General features: G+C 31.9%; 1 protein-coding gene across 3 annotated transcripts in view; it reads right to left on the bottom strand.

Annotated features, from left to right (window-relative positions):
- Positions 1-14,257: 14,257 nt before the first annotated feature.
- Positions 14,258-19,726, bottom strand: part of LOC143909714 (5-hydroxytryptamine receptor 1-like) — a 108,634-nt gene continuing 103,165 nt past the window's right edge. For all 3 annotated transcript variants that reach the window (XM_077427834.1, XM_077427833.1, XM_077427836.1), the window contains 2 exons: positions 18,287-19,531; positions 14,258-15,972 (listed from right to left, as the gene is read on the bottom strand). In XM_077427834.1, coding sequence (XP_077283960.1) covers positions 15,244-15,972; positions 18,287-19,324 — 1,767 coding nt within the window. In that variant the 5' untranslated portion in view covers positions 19,325-19,531 and the 3' untranslated portion in view covers positions 14,258-15,243. The remainder of the gene's footprint in view (positions 15,973-18,286; positions 19,532-19,726) is intronic.

Below are 19,726 nucleotides of genomic sequence, written 5' to 3' on the forward strand. Positions count from 1 at the left end.
GCTCGTAAACAAAAATCTTAGGCTTAAAATCTTAATTTATTTCTCTTTTAGTGTTCATTACCGGAATATACCCTACAAAAAAGGATTAAGTGTAAATTTAATAAAGATAACGGTATCTATGGTTTTCTTTATGTACTTAGTGAACTTATATGGCAATTAGTTTATCGTAGATGTTCAAATATACGAGTAAGGGTTCCAGTCCCTTCTCCTATTTATACGTTCAAATAAAAAGGAGAAATTAATAGCGTTTTTCGGCTCTGAATATAACCTTCCTCACAGCTTTTCCGACACATTTCGAGTGATAAGGTTTGTCTGATTTAGGATTCGATTCGAATTGATGGCTTTCTGTCACGCAAATACGAAAAAGCTCCAAATTTGCGTTAAAAGTTCCACAGCGCAAAATAGCTAAAATTTGAATTGAAGTCGAAAATAATTTAATTCGCGTTGCGCAGCTTAAGCCAGACGCTTTCGAAGAACTATATAATTAATCTGAACATTTATTTATTTTTTAAGAGCACAAAGCGTTGTCGAGTACTCGAGATAATTAAAAATAATGTCAAAAAGGTGTTATTTTTCTTTGCAACAAACGGGGACATTTCGTATTCGTCGCAATATTTTTTTTTCGCAACATCGTTAAGATAATGGATAATAATTTATTATGGATCTTGAGATAAGTTCGCGATTCGCAAGTTTGACCGAACTTTCTACTGACTAAGCGCTTTTTTTCGAAGTATATAAGCAAAAGCTCCGATACCACCTTGTGCGTATTTATTTTTCTACGAAATTAGGGTCATCATTTATAATACCATTTTAACTAATTATGATTTCATTGATTTTTCACACAACGCCCTTGAGAGTTTATACATACATACAAATGTATGTATGTATATTCCACATATTAACGCACATTGTACATATGTACATACTTACATAAATCCATATCTAGCTGACATATTTGGCTTTGCCAAGGCTTATATCAATATATGTACATACGAATGTAAGTACATATGTACATACATACAAAGGTGCAAGTCAGGATTGATGTTAATCGTTTTATTAATAACTTTTAAAATTAACATAAATTAGAAAAAAATAATTTTACAAAGGGGCGGTGAAAGAAAGTGAAAATGATTTGTGAAAGGACGGTAGAAAGTCGCGTATGTATGTATGTATAGCTACATAGTTGTCATTTGATCTTCGAGTTCGTTAAGACTTTACTTACTGTGATGGATAGTGAGTGACCAGGACTTTTATTTTATTTATTTTACCAAACATAGTGAATACAGGGTCTTAATATTTTATGTATTCCTCATCAAAACCTGAATTAATAATTAATTAATAACAAAAATGTTATTAATTGCATAATTCAAATGTTATTTGAATTAATAACATGAGACGGATCTGCTTCAGATCGAAATTTCTTGTACCAATTTTATATTATTCGACGTTTAATACACAATAAAATGATTTTTATAGTTACATAATTACAATAATTAGTCTCGTAGATTTTGCATTATTTTAACTTAAAACACACATTTTTAACTGGACGCTTTACGTCCAGCACACTGGCTAGTGTGAGAGAAAATTTTAAAAAAATGGTCTACAAATTATGTGGATAATATAAACAATAGTATCCTTGTATATAGTTGTTATACATATGTACATAGTTGTAAGTAACAAAGCTGTAGCAATAAATCTTCGGAACAATGATTTCTAAACATGTTGTATATATAACCAGCAGTTTGGAGGTCGAAGGTTTGAGTCCTCGTCAAACTGGTGGTTAGGTTTGGAGGTTTTGTGGCTCCAAATCGATCGTTTCTCTATCAGAGTTTGCCAATTTTATCTGATCATTGTTGAAACGGTTCCTGAAAATTGGTATTACATCATTTCCTGTTGTCACAAAATCTGTGTGTATAATTTGTAAAAATTATGCACAGTAATCTGAAATCTATAGATATCTCTATAGACAGACATCTCTATAATTTCGTGTTTATTATATGTATAAAAATTGTAATAATAATTGTAAACAAAAATCTAAAAATAATCCATAGATGTCTCTATGATTACTATTTCTGTACTGATTAATTTTTATATGCCATGTATTCTGATTGTATATGTATTATTGTATTTCTGACCGTTATCGTACACTCGTCGCATTGGAGCGATCTGTAATGACGAGTGTATATTGATTTTAACAATAAAATAAAAGCTGTAATTACACATTGTATCACATTGAACATATTGAAAGCTCTAATACATATTATTTCAAATCGCTTTTGGTCTATATAGTGAAAAAATTATCATCATGTATGGCAGCATCATCATGTATTGTGCGGATTCTCGGTAGTTTGCGTGTCTCCCAAGTGAGAGACTTGCGGGCGAGAAACGAGTGACAGTCGTCCTCAACCGAGTCGCTCGCAAGTCGCACGGTGTGGCCCGGCTCCTAATGATTAAACTCCTCTATTTTCATGTTGGAAACGATAGCCTACTTCCATATCTAATATATAATTTGGAAAGAGACTTTGTATATATCCTTGGTTCGTTCGTTGGTTCGTCATCCGTAGATCGGTGACGTCATCGAACACGTGATTCGATTTTTTTTTTCGATTCATAGGCGCCGATTTGTTTTTTTTCGATTCAATGGATTCACCTCCGCGGGGGCGCAAGGGGCGTAGTCCCATGGAGCCCCGCCAGGGGCGCCACAGGGGGCGCAGCCTTATGGGGCCCCGAAAGGGGCGTAGAGGGGCGCAGCCCTAAGAGGCATTAGCTAAGGGGGGCGCAGAGGGGCGAAGCCCTAAACGGCAATAGCTAAGGGGGGCGCAGAGGGGCGAAGCCCTAGAAGGCAAAGGCTCAGGGGGGCACCAAAGGCGAAGCCCTAGAAGGCAAAAAATATATTTTTTGACTTTTTTGATTTTTTTTTGATTTTTTTTTTTGATTTTTTTTTTAGTTTAAATTTTTTTTTTTAATAAAATGTTCACTATTAGATTAGTCATGTTCAAGTGGTTTATATTATAAATACTGAGCGAAGCCGGGTAATACAGCTAGTTAGCTATATGTTTGGCAAAATATCAGAGAGACCTGAAGAGTGAAAGCGGTTCAAAATTATGGTTAAAAAATCTGATTAAAATTTTTTGACAGACAGGAATGTCGCTGAACTAGCAGAATGAAGTTAATAAAAAGAGTAAATTGAATTGCGTCGTACATAATATGGAATACGTGTGTACATATTTACATACATATATGTACATATAAAATCACAACTTGCGTTAAAATTATAGTTTTGAATTAAAATTTAATTTGAAATATTTTTTTTTCAAGCAAGCCATAAGCGAGGGGAAGACTTACAGTTTTCAATTGAATAAAATGGAGTGTAATAACGTATACGTTTATATTGTATTAAAGTGAATTCATGAATGCAATTTGGAACTCTCTATCGCCAAGTAATAAAACAATATATATATTTCATCATTTTGTTTTTAATCGATTTTAGGCCGGTTAATCTTTGACGAAAATAGCCGACGGTTTGGAAAGTTTGCGCAATAACTGTAAAATAAGTAGATTAGTGTCGGGGTTATCATCTGGGTCTACCTAATGTACATTGGATAACTGTGCGGTGTTAATAAGTAAATAGTGTGACCCTGGAGCGTTGCCTGCTTAATCACTGATCTATAACGTTACAGGGGTATGGCCAGGAGGGGAAAATTCTCCTAACGAAGAGAAAGGGTAGGGAGTTTGGCGATCAAAGCTAAAGCCCCCTGAAACAATTTCGCTTGAAAGTTTGTTCAATAAACTTTCGAAAAATCAAACTAGTCACCCACCCTTTTGTATAATTTGAATACTATGTTTCGCGAACTTTCCTTTTAAAATTAACTATATTATAATTCGGCTTGAGAAAATAAGTTATCTGCAAGTGAAAATTATTGGTTTAATGGCGAATTCATTATCAAATTAAAAATGTACAAAACATTACATAAGTGATACAACCGTTTCAAGCATTAAGGTTTGTTTATACCAGTATATCTCAAACCGGCAACTGCACGCAAACAGCAGTACGAAAAATATTCTTTAATAGGGGTTCCAAAATCCGCCCGAAAGGAAAAGCCAGTTTTCGTTTTTTTTACAAATAAAAAGCCGGTTGATAGGCTTTCACCGGTTTTAGAAAATTTAGTTTTTATTAAGTTTAAAATTTTTATATCGAAAAAAAAAATAAGATCATTATTATATATTATTATTACAAATAATACAATTTGTATTATATATAACAGCCGTAAAATGGCAGATTCTAAATATGCACAAATAATTAAATGATGTAAATAAGCTACTACTATAAAGAATATATTATTAAAAAAATAATGTGTAACCTCGCAGAAAACTATAATTGTGGAATCGTGAATAGATATTAAGAACTGCTGAAATTCGCTTTGAGGTGCGCTCAACGTTGAATTATTTATATCTTTCAAAAGTAGTATTAACACATCTGTTTTAGCTTAAAAATCCAAAAGCTTAACAATCCGTTGCAAATTTTGAAAACAAATTCATTAGAAACGGCATATCACAAACACTTTAAAACCATAATAAAAGTAGGTACGTGGCCTCAATATTTGAAGGACTTCCAATTCCTTCGAAGAAAAAACAATTATATTCTGGAAATTCCCACGCATTTTGTATAAATATTTGAGTTTACGAATACTTCTTTGTTGTTGTCAAGTAAAAGGTTTTGCGATAATAGTGGTTTTTATACCTAAAGTTGGGTATGTCATTGAAACTACATACTTTCAATAATATTTTATTGGTTTATGACCTGGTCTTCATACATCTCAAAGAAACGGCGAAGTGCTCTAACTTTTTTTTGTTGTTCAAAGAAATATACGTCTATTACCAAAGAGAATTTAGATATACACATTTATTTTGTCTTTCATAGAAATTTGAAGTTCCGTAATATGCTAGTGACGTAATCAAAATAGCAGTAACCGACACGATCTATTCATATAATCACGACAAGTAAAAACAGTGTTTTTTGGCAATTGTGGAAATATTCACGCATGGCGTAATGAGTGCACTCGTACTAACAAAAATAATGCCATGTGTATATGAATATTTTCGGAAACGTCATATTGTGACAATATTGATTCGTTGATACGACGAAAGGAATATTGCGCCGTTTCATTGCTCTTTTTAATGTAATACATGGAAGTCGATTTTGCCTTGCTTTCATCTTAAACAAGTATGTATGAACGTGCCAAAAGCGGGCGGTGCGGTATAGTATGTATAGAATTCGTCTTTTACGTGCAGTGTTGTGTCGAGCTGTTGACTCGCAGTGCTGGATAATATAAACGAACATTAAGGCGTACCATAATGCATAGTTTATTTATAGTACTTTCGTATGAAAATTTTTAATATTGTATTCATGCGCGGATAATCGTGAGTTTATTTGTGCGTATGAAGTAAATTTTTCATATAAAAGTTTCGAATTGGATTGTTTTTATATAAAGTGGTCGATCCTTTATTGTAATCGGCATCATTGTCAATATCGAATTACGTGTCCCTTATTAAATTAGCCTGACGTTTGAAGGGGGCTGCTGGGCGGTTTCTCGCCGACAATTTCTAGGGTTTGTGTCGTGATTGGTCCTAGTTTTGGGTCCTCGAATTGGTTGGACGTTAATACCTAATGAGTGGAACTGGGGTCGTAGGCTTCACGTTACAATACAATGGAAAATTCGCTTTCTACTCTATAGCTATATTATGTTTAATTTCAATGTGCAATCTCGCCTCCATAAACTGTTGGGGCTTTGACTTTTGCCCAAAATATGTTTGGTGAGTATTAAAATATGTATGTTTAAAAGATATATTTTATCCGATGCGTATGCCATTAATCTCAATGAATGTCTGGGCACTGAAACTCCACAGAAAGAAATTCTAAAGTGCGTGGTAAATTGAATGGGTTTTGTTAACGTTTTATTGTCATGTTTAGAGCTAGGGCTCTTCAGAGAGAAAGGGTCAAACCATTAACATAATTTACAACATTATCGGTAACCCATTATTCCTTGTTATGTGAGTCGACCTTAGAAATATTTTACAAGATGTATAGTGTATTGCAGACATTAAACTTTGCAGACAACTTAAATTAATATACTCATATATATGTACTTACGTACATGTCTGTATATCATAATTATGTTTTGCCAAATATTGCGTTAAGGACAATACGGAAAACAAACTGTTGATAAGCTTTTGGTTCTGAATACCGCACAGTCTCAAGAGGGTAAAATGCTAATCCCTCGATTAAATAGCCTTAAGGGATTGTTTGATTAAAGAGCGCAGAACTTCCAAATCGTAATGGAATCTGAAGTTCACTCGATATTGTACTAGTATTCAATTAAATCGATACATTATCTCACTAATGTGGAATATTATCACTAATATAAGTAGTCATTGTTCTCTTAGTCGTAGTATTGGATATAATATGCTCGAAGCTATTTGATTGTTCTCAATACTGTTTTGTTTATTTTTCCATGATGCCATTAGGCGATATCTATAGTATTTAATTTGTAAATATATAAATTTATATATTATAAATTTGAAATCATATTCAAATAGTGGTGACATAGTGGGTAAGGTGGTTTTGCCAATTTCATGAGGATCAGTTTTATCTTTGAAATCAGATATATTGGTAGACTTTGATAGGAAATGATCGACTTGGACTCACAAATATTTAAATCTGACCAGCATAACTACAAAAATCGTTTAGAATAAACCCAGGGTTTGAACCCGTGAACCTCTCGGTGTTTGGCATTAACCCATCCACCGAACTGTACCGCTGGTTGTTTTGAATAAATTATTTATTTACATATCTGAATTGAACCAAAAATTTGTTGGCAAGTTCAATTGTTCCCATGCATGGAAGCAATGTGGTGATTAATGCAGGCTTGTTGGAAGGGTTCAATAAAGGATGATCGAGTTCTTGAGTTGACCTGGTAGTGAGGGTAGTTTTTGTACCATTAGGTGTGATATTAAAAATTGGGGTCGAAAAAGTAAAAAAAAAATACCGATTACGAAAAAACGGGGTTAATACTTGTTTGTGCGGAAGGTGAGCCTCCAAGGTGGAGCGTGGCATTGATTGATGAACGGCTTTGATTGCCGTGTTTATTATGAAAAACTCACCCTGTATGTATATGGAAGGCCCAGCATATTCACATTTTACATAATATACGTTAAATATTGTTCGCGTATTAAATAACGTAACGTGTTGACGGTTTGATGAAGCGTGTCAGCGCGAGCGTAATAAAGAATTTTAAATCGATATTCGATGATCGCACATACTTAGTGTAAGAACTTACGTAAAATATTTACATACGTATGTAAAATATATCATAGATAGAGAATGGTTATATTATAATAATCAATGATGAATGATTGTACATATTTTGGTGTGTGACTTTTGTATAGGTACTGAGAATACAACGTTCCCAGAAATTCCATTGTATGATATTTTGTACTATCATCGTCGTTATTGTTAAATATGCATGTATATATTAGTTTGGTTTGGGCGTGTTAATGTAAAAATCAATTACAGTATACCTATTTGATATATTAATTTTTTTATTTTATGTACTTGCCTGTTTGTGCTAATGAATAGGTTTTAAATTAAAGTTCATAAGTTTTAAGTTCACTTAAATTATGATTCATAAAAATATGATTTGTGTTTATAATTTATATATGTACATACATATGTACATATGTATGTAAATTCACTATGCGAATTTTTCTTATGGAGTGCGACAGAATTACATTATAGAATTTACGTGTTTGTAGTAGGTATAATTAAGCACAGAAAGGGTCGAGAATCGTTTGTGCCAGTTAGAGGGTTAAATTCAAACTGATTAATTAGCCAGCGAACAACGTTCTAGGAATTAATATGTTACTGAGCCGTTTGTTTGGCTTATAAGTTAAATCTTGTTTTGCAATGTTTCTACAAGTTTGGTTCGAGTGTAGCGAAACAGTACATTTGTATTCAAATTTATTGTCATTCGCAGAATTTCACTAGTGACTAAAATTCTTCCCAATGTTTCGAATTATTAACGCTGTAAATAATTAAAAAAACTCATGAAACCAAACCTACCTTTATTTATTTATATATTATGTATATGGCCATGTAACTACATATGTATATGTATGTACATATGTATACATATATTATAGATATACAAAATTCACAAAATATTTTTATTCACGTGGAGTTGGGTATTAAAAACAGTAGTGGGTAGAACTATGTAATTAGTTGGGAACGTGTTTGCGAATTTTTTATCGGAAGCAAGTTAGGAGTTAGTTTTACATATTAATATGAGAAGTTATTTTTTTTTGCATCCTTTTTGTGCGAACTTCCGCTTCCGGCGAGAATAATGGCGGTTTATTAGTCACTGTCCCGACCAGTCGGGGTGAGGCATTTGTTTGGTTAGTGTCTCGGAGAAAACGATCATTTTCACATTGAGTCAATATATTTTCATCAGCGAAATAATTTTAATTTATGAGCAGCCTTAATGAGAAACGATGAATATCATACGTGACTTATAAGGATGAATTCTATGTATATGTTTGTAATACATATACATATTGTAAACATATGTACTACATACATACGTATACCTACACATATTGTTACTGTTCTGCACACATAATATTATTAAAAGAAATTGTTTGTCTTCACAAAAATGACTGAGGTTTAATATTCATAAGGAGTGAAAAAAATACTGCGTTTTATAACAAAAAGATATCCAGTCACTACACCCTGAAGCTGTATCAGAAATATGCATTATGTTTTGGCAAAAAAATTGTGTGGCCCAAAAACGAAGCGGTTTTTGACCGATTTCTATGTCGTAAGAGATCCTTAAGGTTTTTTAAACTTTTTATTTATATTTTATCATGATGCCATTACGGGTTTTACCCCTTTGAGTGACCCCTACGTTATTAAATTTGTACATATATAAATTTATAGGTTATAAATTTTAAATTATAATCAAATAGTGGTGACAAATAGTAGGTAGAATGGTTTTGCCAATTTGCCAATCAATGAAATTAGGTTAATTTGCAAACTGTGACTTGGAGTCACAAATATCTAAGTCTGGCCAGCAGCACTTATTACAATAAATTTTCTTCAATCGAAGTCAACCGAGGGTTCAAGCCCTGGTTAGCATTTAAGCAACTACCGAGCTGTACTGCTGGTGTTTGTATCGTAGGTAGCGATTTTACCACTGCAAATTGATTATTATTATAATTTATTTTGTTTTGATATAATATTAAACAATTTTAAAATTTATAATAATTAAGAAAAAAACTTTTGGTTCATTGTTGAATATTATTATATTTTCAGTCTTTGAAAGAGTAACGAATGTCGCATAGTAAGCTTTAAGGTATTTAGATGAAGTTTTAGAAAGGAATCGAAATTAAAAAAAAAGTATTCGAATACATACCTTTTGGACCTCACCCACTATCTACCTCTTACTAATTTGTTGCTACGATTTTTGTTACGATGAATTGTCTTATCAATTGTAGCGTCACTATTGAACCTAATGTACAAAGTAATGAAGATTTATGTGTATGTACAAATTAAATGTAAATATGTATGTATAAATATATTTAATTTAATATGTTGTTAAGATGCAATTTTGTATGAATACAAAAATATTTATATTATTAAATATTCATACAATCAATACCTAGGAGGTTTCGTGATTGCGAAATTTTTCAATATAAATTTATGCGATTTGGTAACATAAAAACTTTGTAAATTCAGCGTCAATGTATATTCTTACAATCGAATCCCAGCGGAATACTTACGCGGAGCGCGTTCGTTTGACAAATGTTCGAACCATTCAGGAAAAACTGACGCAGAAAGACATCTTCAGTTTTTTTCGCCCTCATACCCAAGTCTTACTGATGGAAAATCCAAAGATGGACGAAGAAGCGATAGGCGGGAATGAGAGATGGTAAAGGGAGAGATTTTGGATTTTTTTCGATGTGAATTCGTCGCATAAATAACTGTGCGTCTTCCTCGGCAGGTCCTCGATCAAAGGAGTGTATGACGCATTATTGAGAAGATCGTGACTTGGCTGAGAACGACTTTTCAATAAATAATATCGTCGAGGACGCTTCACGAAATAAGCAAATTCTTGGCAAGCCCTATAAAAGCCTCATAAAAAGGGTGCCTCGCGTAAGAGGCGTCCTCCACTATACAACATGCCCTCAAAGGAAAGATTTGAATATAGTCCGATTTAATCTGCGCTGTGAGTGAAGCGAAATTGATTTTACACTAAGGTTATCTCACTACAATACATAATCTGATTGAAGATTCATTTGCAGGAGTAGTTTTTAATCTATTTGTGTGACACTAGAATTTTTTTTAGTGGATTTATATTTTTGTATATCAATGGAAAAATTTGGTATCTCACAAATTTCAAAACGAAATTATTAAGTGGAATGGTATGTTTTGAATCACTTTGATTTTAAATTTTTTAGACTTTATTTTATTTAAAAGTTCATAAGCAGCCCTTTTCATATATTTCAATACATTTTTCATGCAAACGGTATATTAAGATAATTATGCACTCAAAAATATTTGAAAGTACTACATACATATATTGTAGAAAATATAATAAAAGTTACTGTATTTTACATATCGTCTGCTTACAGAAAAATTATGATATGTCAACGAGAATTAAATTAATCAACGTTCTCTTTTTTTATTGAAATAATGATAATTATTCAAAATTTTTCTCGAGTTTCAATTGTTATTTCCATTGAATTTTATTTTCTTCTAATAATTTTGAAGGATTGATACGAGATTTAAAATAATGTTAATTTCATATCTAAAAAAAAAGAGAGGTTATTTTGAAAAGTCTCCATTGTGCTCTGATATACATAGTATGAAAAATGGAATAGAAATTAAATGGTGGAATGATTATTATTGTGCTCTAAATACATGTATTGTACGTATTTATATACATATGCACATATAATAGAATAAATAAATTATGCATTTCACTAATATGTTTTAGAACGTTTTAACTCGTGTGCCATTAATTGCTCCCAGATGGATACGTCATCGTGTGAATTTCGTGAAAACCACATTTGCTACGCAGAGTAACATAAAATGATTTATTACTTGTATGTGGGTGCAAATTTTAATGGAATAAATTGACGCGAGGGTTCAGGTGGGATTTTAAATTCGTACTCGGCGTGTTGTAAATAACGGTTGCTGAATAAGGGGTGATGTTTAGACTAATGTTCGTAGTTTTGTTCGGAAATGTAAAGGTGTCCTAGAAAGCCTCTTTAGGGGAAAAAAGCCATGAATAGAAAGAAAACACGCGCCACAGTGAAGTGGTTTGTAAATATTGATAAGGCCACCTTTGCTTAGAAAGCTACTACAGACACCAGCTTTTTTCGAAAACGTTTGTAATTTTTACTGCGAAATTTATATGATTTTTATGAATAAACAAACATATGTACATGCATGTGTATTGAAAAAAAAGTAGAAGAGCTTAATTTTAAATTAAAACTGCGAGTAAATGTATTTTTCATACTTTTCTATTCATACTTTCCTAAATTTTGTGTTATTTTATTAGGTTTCAAATTTTTCATTCGGTATTCGTCAATAGTAGATTTTTATTTGTTAACGAAAATTTGTAAAGTTGAAATATCCCCCTTTCCCTCGTTGTTAAATATCTCAAAAACCTAGCCTGTTCCTTACCTGGTGTGTATATAGTAAATTTTGGGTCCAAATATAGATTTTGCATATGTTTGTAGTAAAAAAATCGATAGTTATTTTATGAATAATAATATTTTAAACTTCAATATCAATCAATAAAAAATACTTGTGTTAAGTTTTTTATGCTCATTATGTAGTATGTACATGCATAAAAGTTTTAGCCCTATTCGCAGAGTGATTTAGAAAGTATCTGAATTTAGAAACTTAAATAATAGACGACATCTATAACGGGAGGTACCAAATCCGGTCAAATTAAAAATTCACGTCGTATGCATTTCAGTATCGATAAGCAAACGTGTGGAAACTTTTCAATATTTTCAAGATGAATATAAAATGAAGCTATTAAAATGAACGACTTAAAAGGTTATGCTTAGAGGTTGTGATCGAGAAATCTCGAGAAATTTTGATTCTCGTTTCTCGAGAATATTTTATTGTAAAATTTCGAGATTCTCATTTCTCGAGAATATTTTATTATGAAAATTTGAGATTCTCGTATCTCGAGAAATCGTTTATTAGAATCTCGAAAATATCGAGAATATTCTTAATTTATCACTACATGTTTTTGCTCAATAAACTGACTGATTTGTGTACTTGTTAACTCGTAAATAATTTTGTGAAGTATTGTAATATGTATAGATGGTCAGTATTTTTATTATTTGTCCGGTAAGTTATTATTCGGTCATCATATAAGTACATATACACATGTTACAACGAAATCGCACCATTTTAAAGTAACATATATGTATGTGCATGTAGGTACTAGTCACTAGTGCGAAAGTATTCGGTTGTGATATCACTAAAACGCTAGTGAAAATATATTTTCACTGACAATATGACCCCATTTAACACACATAAAACAAATATTTTTGATTTATTATTTATTTATTCGAGTATATGTTCCTTAGTTATATTAATCAATTTATAGTCAGTATTTTAATATGCATAGAGGGTCAGTATTTTTATTATTTGTCCGGTCACAAAAACACGGGCAAAGCCGGGTAGCAACACTGGGAATCTTATATAATTATTTTTTACATATTGTTATTTTTACTATTTTGAATTACTTTTGTATATTTTTATTTTATTTTCATGCCTTTAAAATTATATAAAAAAAAAATATTATAAAATATAATTTTTTTTTTAATATAATTTTACTTTTTTTCTATTCAATGTTCAATTGTATCTCTCTATACCTTTCTTTCGTCATCTCTTTAATAAAGTTGTAAGCCCCTGATATAATATACATATGTAGTGTTTGTGTACTTTTGATTTTTGTATGTTGTCAAGTTTATATGCTAAAAAAATCAATTCACTATATTAAAAAAAAAATTATACTTTCTCGAGAATCTCGAGAAACAAAAAAAGAAAATCTCGAATTCTCGAGATTCAAATATTTCGAGAAAATAAGATTCTCAAATCTCGAGATTCAAATATTCCGAGAAAAGGAGATTCTCGAATCTCGAGAATCAAAAAAAGTCGAGAAATCACAACCTCTAGTTATGCTTTAAAATCGAAATTATACAAATGAAACAAAGAAGGGTATTCGAGTTTATTGTAATTATCTAACTTCAGTGTAAGAAAAGTTACTTTAACTGTCAGAAGCATCCCGTAAATGGTTTAATTTAAAAACTTTTACGTTTCCTGCGAGTTTCAACGTAAAACTACAATAGATTGGCATTATAATAAATTAACTGAGTCGGCGCGAAAGCGCTTTAATTATTTCATTCATCAATTAATTTTAAGTAAAGTCTCAAGTTGAGAGCCCTCGACGACACTCGTAAAATGCTTAAGTTTCGCCCTCGCGAAAAACCAGTATTAGGATCGACGATTGTTCAGCGTAGGAAATTTTTTCAGAGCCTCTCAAGTTGCTTGTAAATCAGATTATAATAAATAATTTTATCACGGTTACATTTGTATAATGAAGAAAACGTTGAGCGTTTGCCGCTTGTAAATCACGGTTTAAGTGACATTTTACTAGAGATTAATGTGTAAAGCCTCAACCCCTGGGGATATGGTAAACAGATTCCTTTTTTTATTCCACCCTCCCCCCCCTCCACTTTAATTTCTTATAGTCTGTGGAAAAAAGCCGAATTTTACACGCGTGTACGGTGTCGTATTTATTTTAACGAAAATACATACGTGTTATTAAAATTGTTTAGCATTGCGTGAACTGACGACATTTAAGGAAGTTTTATAACTAGGTTTTGTGGTTTTTTATACATATTCATGATAATTTATTTTCTCTAAATAGCTTTTGAGAGCAACCACTGAAGCAAATGAAGTTTTATAAAATTATTTAATTTTTAATTAGTCATAATGAATGCTAAGTAGCTTCCGTCGGTATTGTTTCTTCAAACTAAAAAAAATTAAAAAGTAAGTAATTTGAAGCTCCGATTATATCTTTTTTACTTACCAAGGTTTAGATTGTTTTTTTCCATTGTAATTTTCTTCAAACTTAAATATGTAATACATTTTATAAAATTAAACAAGGAGACGAAAATTTTACAATTTTATTTGTAATAATTTCTTCTTTTTTAATACATCACTGAGTTCAATATATTCTATTCAATTTAATTTGTATTTGAGAGCAATTGAATCAATAAATATATTTTTCAGTCCACTCTTTATATGTATGTATATTATAATTTCATATTACAACGAATGAATGATATGAGGGTGAAAAAAAATCAAGATTTTTATAGTTTTTGATGATATGTTTCAATTTGCTCGTTAAAATTGTCATGAATTATGGTTGTTTAAAAACTAAATATATATTATATAGTACATACATACATAATATGGTCATGATATTTTGGAAGAGTTAGCAAAAATAATAAAATGTATATGAAATTCATATTTATTTGATTGTCAAATCAATTTTGGGAAAATAGATTTTTTTTAATAAAGTGTGTGTATATAAAATATCGGGATGGATGTTATGCTCAGAAATTAGTAAAGCTTATCGATAAAAATATTGTAACATACAATTAAACGCAGTCTATAGAAGATTAAATTGTAAAAATAAAAATAAAAAGTATATACACACATAATATAATGTATATTATGTCATTGTTTTAATTCCCTAAAGCATAACATCAATACTATATTTTTATCATATTTCAATAAAATATACACCGAGAGCTTTCATATTGATTGTGCCCATATAATTCAATAAATACATCAATACAAGATTTAATCACAGTAATTTTATATATTTATTATTGCTAGTTTAAGTATCCAAATCAACGTACTCGCATATATTATCTTTTATATACACACTTCCATGAAATTCTCTTAACAATATAAATTTAGCATAGACTAGATTGTTTTTTTATTTAATATATTATATTATATCACCTTCGTTTTATAAACGAAATGTTTTTCATTTTAATCGAACCGCAATTTAGATTATTCATTTATTTATATAAAGTGTCTTCTTAGATCACAGTTACGTTATCCTGCGAGTCGACCATACCCTCTAATCATAGAAAACTTTCAGAAGTTCTTTCCTTGAGCTCCCTGTCGTCGGCAGTGACGATTTCAACACTCTCCTCGTATACTTGAGTCTTGTGCGTACTATTAACGGCACAATAGTGTTGTTCTGGATCACCATATTGACTATGATAGAACTCTTCCCTCATCATGTGGTTCAGATTTGAGCACCTGAAGTACAGTATCTCCTGGAACGGCTTTCTGAAGTCTTTGTTGAGCGTGGCGTATATAATCGGATTGAGGAGGCTGTTCGCGTATCCCAGCCACAAGAACAAGCTTGACAAGGAATGGGGGATGGCTTCCGGATCGTGTAGGAACGGTCGCACCAAAGCCAAAACGAAGAAAGGCAACCAGCAGAATATGAAAGCTGACATGATAATACCTAACGTCGTGGAAGCTTTCCTCTCTTTGGCCAGCTGAAATCGGAGCTTCTTCTGGTGTGGGGAGCTCACGTTGCCCGAAAAGTCTTTAGGGTCTTTGTGGCCTTTGAACACATTGAGGGAGTCTTTCTTTTTGAATATGTTCGATTTGGTAGTTTTCTTGGGCTTCTGTTGGCTTGTCGTCTTGGGCTGAGACTGGTCCGAGTTCGCTGGAACTATATTGGGTCTGTTGAGAGGGGTTTGGCACTGTTGCAGCATGGGGCACTGGGACTCGTTGGATTTCCTCTGCTCGCCGGAGAAGCAGCGTCCAATCGTCGATAGAGACTTCTCGACACCACACTGCAAAACAAATTGATATATTTAAGACAGTGTACATATACGTATTTGTAATGAAAATGACACGCGTTTAGGTCAAGGTTGGACACGCAATGACACGTGTTTCAGTTAACAGTGTATTGTCATTCGTGATTTTGACTCTGATAATAATAAACGTAACTTTCCGTTCGCATGCTATGTTGAATTCAGATTACATTAGCGTAAAAATAGACGTGACTTATAAGTGAAATGAATTTGTTAGTCCATGCTCGAAAACACACATTTTTTACTGATGATCAATCAAATATTCTTCCTACGTTTATCGAAATACGTCTGTATGAATTTGATCTTGACTTTTTAAAATGTATATATTTTAGGAAATCATGGTTAAAACTGTGTAAAATATGGCTTTAGTCAAATTTTTATGAAAATAGTTCGTTTATAATAAACTTTATCTTTTTTACAAGGCTTTTATTAGTTTCACCTTGTGCGTGCGCAAGATTTGCGTTTCTTGGTTCCTGAAAGATAAGTAATATCTATTACGTATTTTAGATACAAAATGTCGAAAAGAATAAGAAAATCTACAGACATTGAAAATGCTGTAAAGAAATCCTGGAAAAAAAATCAAAGCATCTTACTTTTAAAATTACAGGTCAATGTAGGTCTTCTTCGATTTTATTCCATTTTTTGATATTTCTATTCTTTCAGATGTTGAAACAATTAAAATTTTTGTAGAATTTTGTTTTATATTTTTATTTTAATAAATAATATTGAAATATTATGTTCAATGTTTAGTATAAGGTAATATTTTAAGGATATTGTTTTAAATTGTTACCAATAAACATACATTAGATAGAACGAAAATATGACATTGTAAACGAGTTCACATACATAAACAGAAAGAAAATTTTCACATATAATTTCAATGGCCCTTTCATGTGAACCAATGATCCTTTCATGGATGGGTTTCCATGAAAGGGCCAAAATTAATGTCCTATTCATAAAAAACCGTAAGAACAATTTATGATGTTTTTTTATAAATTTCTCTTCCTAAAGGTTCTTTTTATGTTTTGTTAATATATTTTTCAAATTTCGATTGATTAAACGGTATTTATGAATCGATTTATAAAAATGGCCCTTTCATGGTACTTCTCCTCTACATGTAATATAAACAAATTAAAAAAATAAATTTTAAAAGTTTAAAAAAAAATGAATTAGATTGTTATAAATTAAATTATATATTATAAATTATTTAAATATTTTTCTTCACATACAAAACGTGTATATTTATTAAAATTAACATTTTAAAGACTAAAATATCGCATTCATTATTGTCGATGCGAGTCGGTCGCGTATTTTTTCCAAGGGAAATTATAATAACGAGGCGATGCAATGTGTCGTTAGCATTAATGCACTATAATTTCTTCAATTTCCCTAGCTCTCATTGCAGGTTCTAAAGCACATGCAGTATGCTGAAACAATACCCAATTTAGTATCATTTCAGTGCAGGCAGCATAGCGCCACGTTCTAATATGCATATGAAAAGAATTCAACGTGACATTCACATTTACATAATATACGATGAATATAATCATTTTTGCTTTGTAAATGAAGTACATCACGTTTCTGTTTTTGAAATTCTATGCAAAATGTTCAATAGACTTAAATAATATGTTTTGAATGAGTTTGAAAGTGAGTAGCATTCGGTACACGACGCGCTAGAAATACATTTATGTTGAACATTTCGAATATCAATGGACATACTAATTGAGGGATGAGGTCTATTGCGAAGTGAAACTGTATTTAAATTGAATGAAAAACGACATAATTATCGTTAGTTGCGTGTTTATTTAGTATAACGTGGAGCATGCTTTAAAAATGAATAAATTTTTATGGTTATTTAAAATCAATACACGCGTATTCAAGTTCATATTCAACACTTTTTAATACTGAAGTCCAGAACTTCAACACTTGTAATACATTTTGTAATATTATATGTGACATTAGGCAGTAAATTTTTTTTTTTGTAAAAACGAAGTTTATCAAATTTATTACTTATTCAAATCGGATAACCTCTATTTAAACACAAATTTTAAATTTAAATATGTCACTATCGATTTCTTTTGAATTGTGGTAAAATGAACAGATTGTATTTAACCACGTCTCTAGTACTGAGCAAAAAAACAAACATTGTAGATATCTCTTTAAAATTATTATTTCCATTGTAATGAATGAAATTTTATCTGTTTATAATTCGCAGAATTTTACCCGCATTATGAAATACATATATATATTATTATATAAATACTGTAAAAGATAATAATCGAATTGAACTTACTGAAGCATTGGTAGCAACTGAAGACGATCGCGCATTAGTAGGCGTCGCTTGTCTACCCAAAAGCTTCGATTCTGCACCACCACCATTCTTCACATTGATTTCAAGATAGCAATGGCTCTCCAAATGCGACTGCGCTCTCTTCTCTTCCATGACTATCTTCCTGGCAGCCCTGAAAATCTTGTAGTATACGACAATCATCACAAGCAGTGGTATGTAGAACGAACCGAGCGTTGCGTAAATTTGGTAACCGAAATTTTGACACACTATACAGTGAGACTCTTCGCGTTCGTTTCCCAATATAAGAAGGGGCGGTAGTGAGATACAAGCCGCACCCAACCACACCAAAAATACACAGAAGATCATGCGCCTTGGAGTTCTTTTCACGCCGTATTCCAGCGGTTTCGTGATTGCGTAGTAGCGATCCACTGATATCATGCACAGATTGAGGATGCTGGCTGTACACGAGAGTACGTCGAACGACACCCACAGATCACAAAAAACAGGTCCAAAAGGCCAATTGCCTAGAATTTCGTATAGCATTGCCATGGGCATTACCAGAATGGCCACACATAGATCACTAACGGCTAGGGAGACAAGTAAGTAGTTGCACGGACGTCTTAGTTTCCTCACTAAACAGACAGCTACACAGACTAGTATGTTGCCCACAATCGTTCCGACGATTACACATAGGAGTATGAGTGTTATGAATACTGCTACTGCTGTACTGTAGTGGGAGTTCTTTCCAGGAAACCACAAAAAACTTAAAGTTTCGTTTTGGGAGGAAAAGCTTTGATTGGAATTTGTTTCGTTGGAATAGATTTTCGAAGCAGGGGTACTGAAGAAAATAGTTGTGGACTGACTGAAGTGCTCTTGGATCGCGGTTGTTATGGTAGATTGAACCGTTGTAGGTAGAATATCACCCTGCAAGGAGGATGCCTCCAATTGACAGCGTTCCAGGAGCAGAAGCAGGATTATGACAATGAAGATTGAAGATTGAAGAGTGAGATTGTGGTGAAGTCGGACGGTGTGGGCCGCCATACGCTTTATGGTGTTCCGTGATGGCGGATTTTCATTCGCATTTAAAAATTAAATTTCCAAATCTTGATCGGTGCATAGTTGAGATACACACACCGTCACAACGTATAAAATGTAACTTTAGTCTTTTCATGCATTATTTTGATATTTTTTCTTCTTTTTTCGCTTCACTTCACGTTTCATTTATAGTGATTGATGAGCTACTTTCACCTGCAACAAAAGAAAAATACAATTTGATTACATATGTATGTATGTATATTTGCTATGAAGGTTTTCCTATAGCACAATTTTAATTAATAATAAATTTAAAATAATTCGTTGACTATTATTATTATTATACACATACACACACATATATATATATATATATATATATATATATATATATATATATATATATACATA

This window comes from Arctopsyche grandis, chromosome 3 (genome assembly GCF_051622035.1).
Source record: "Arctopsyche grandis isolate Sample6627 chromosome 3, ASM5162203v2, whole genome shotgun sequence".
Classification (NCBI taxonomy): domain Eukaryota; kingdom Metazoa; phylum Arthropoda; class Insecta; order Trichoptera; family Hydropsychidae; genus Arctopsyche; species Arctopsyche grandis.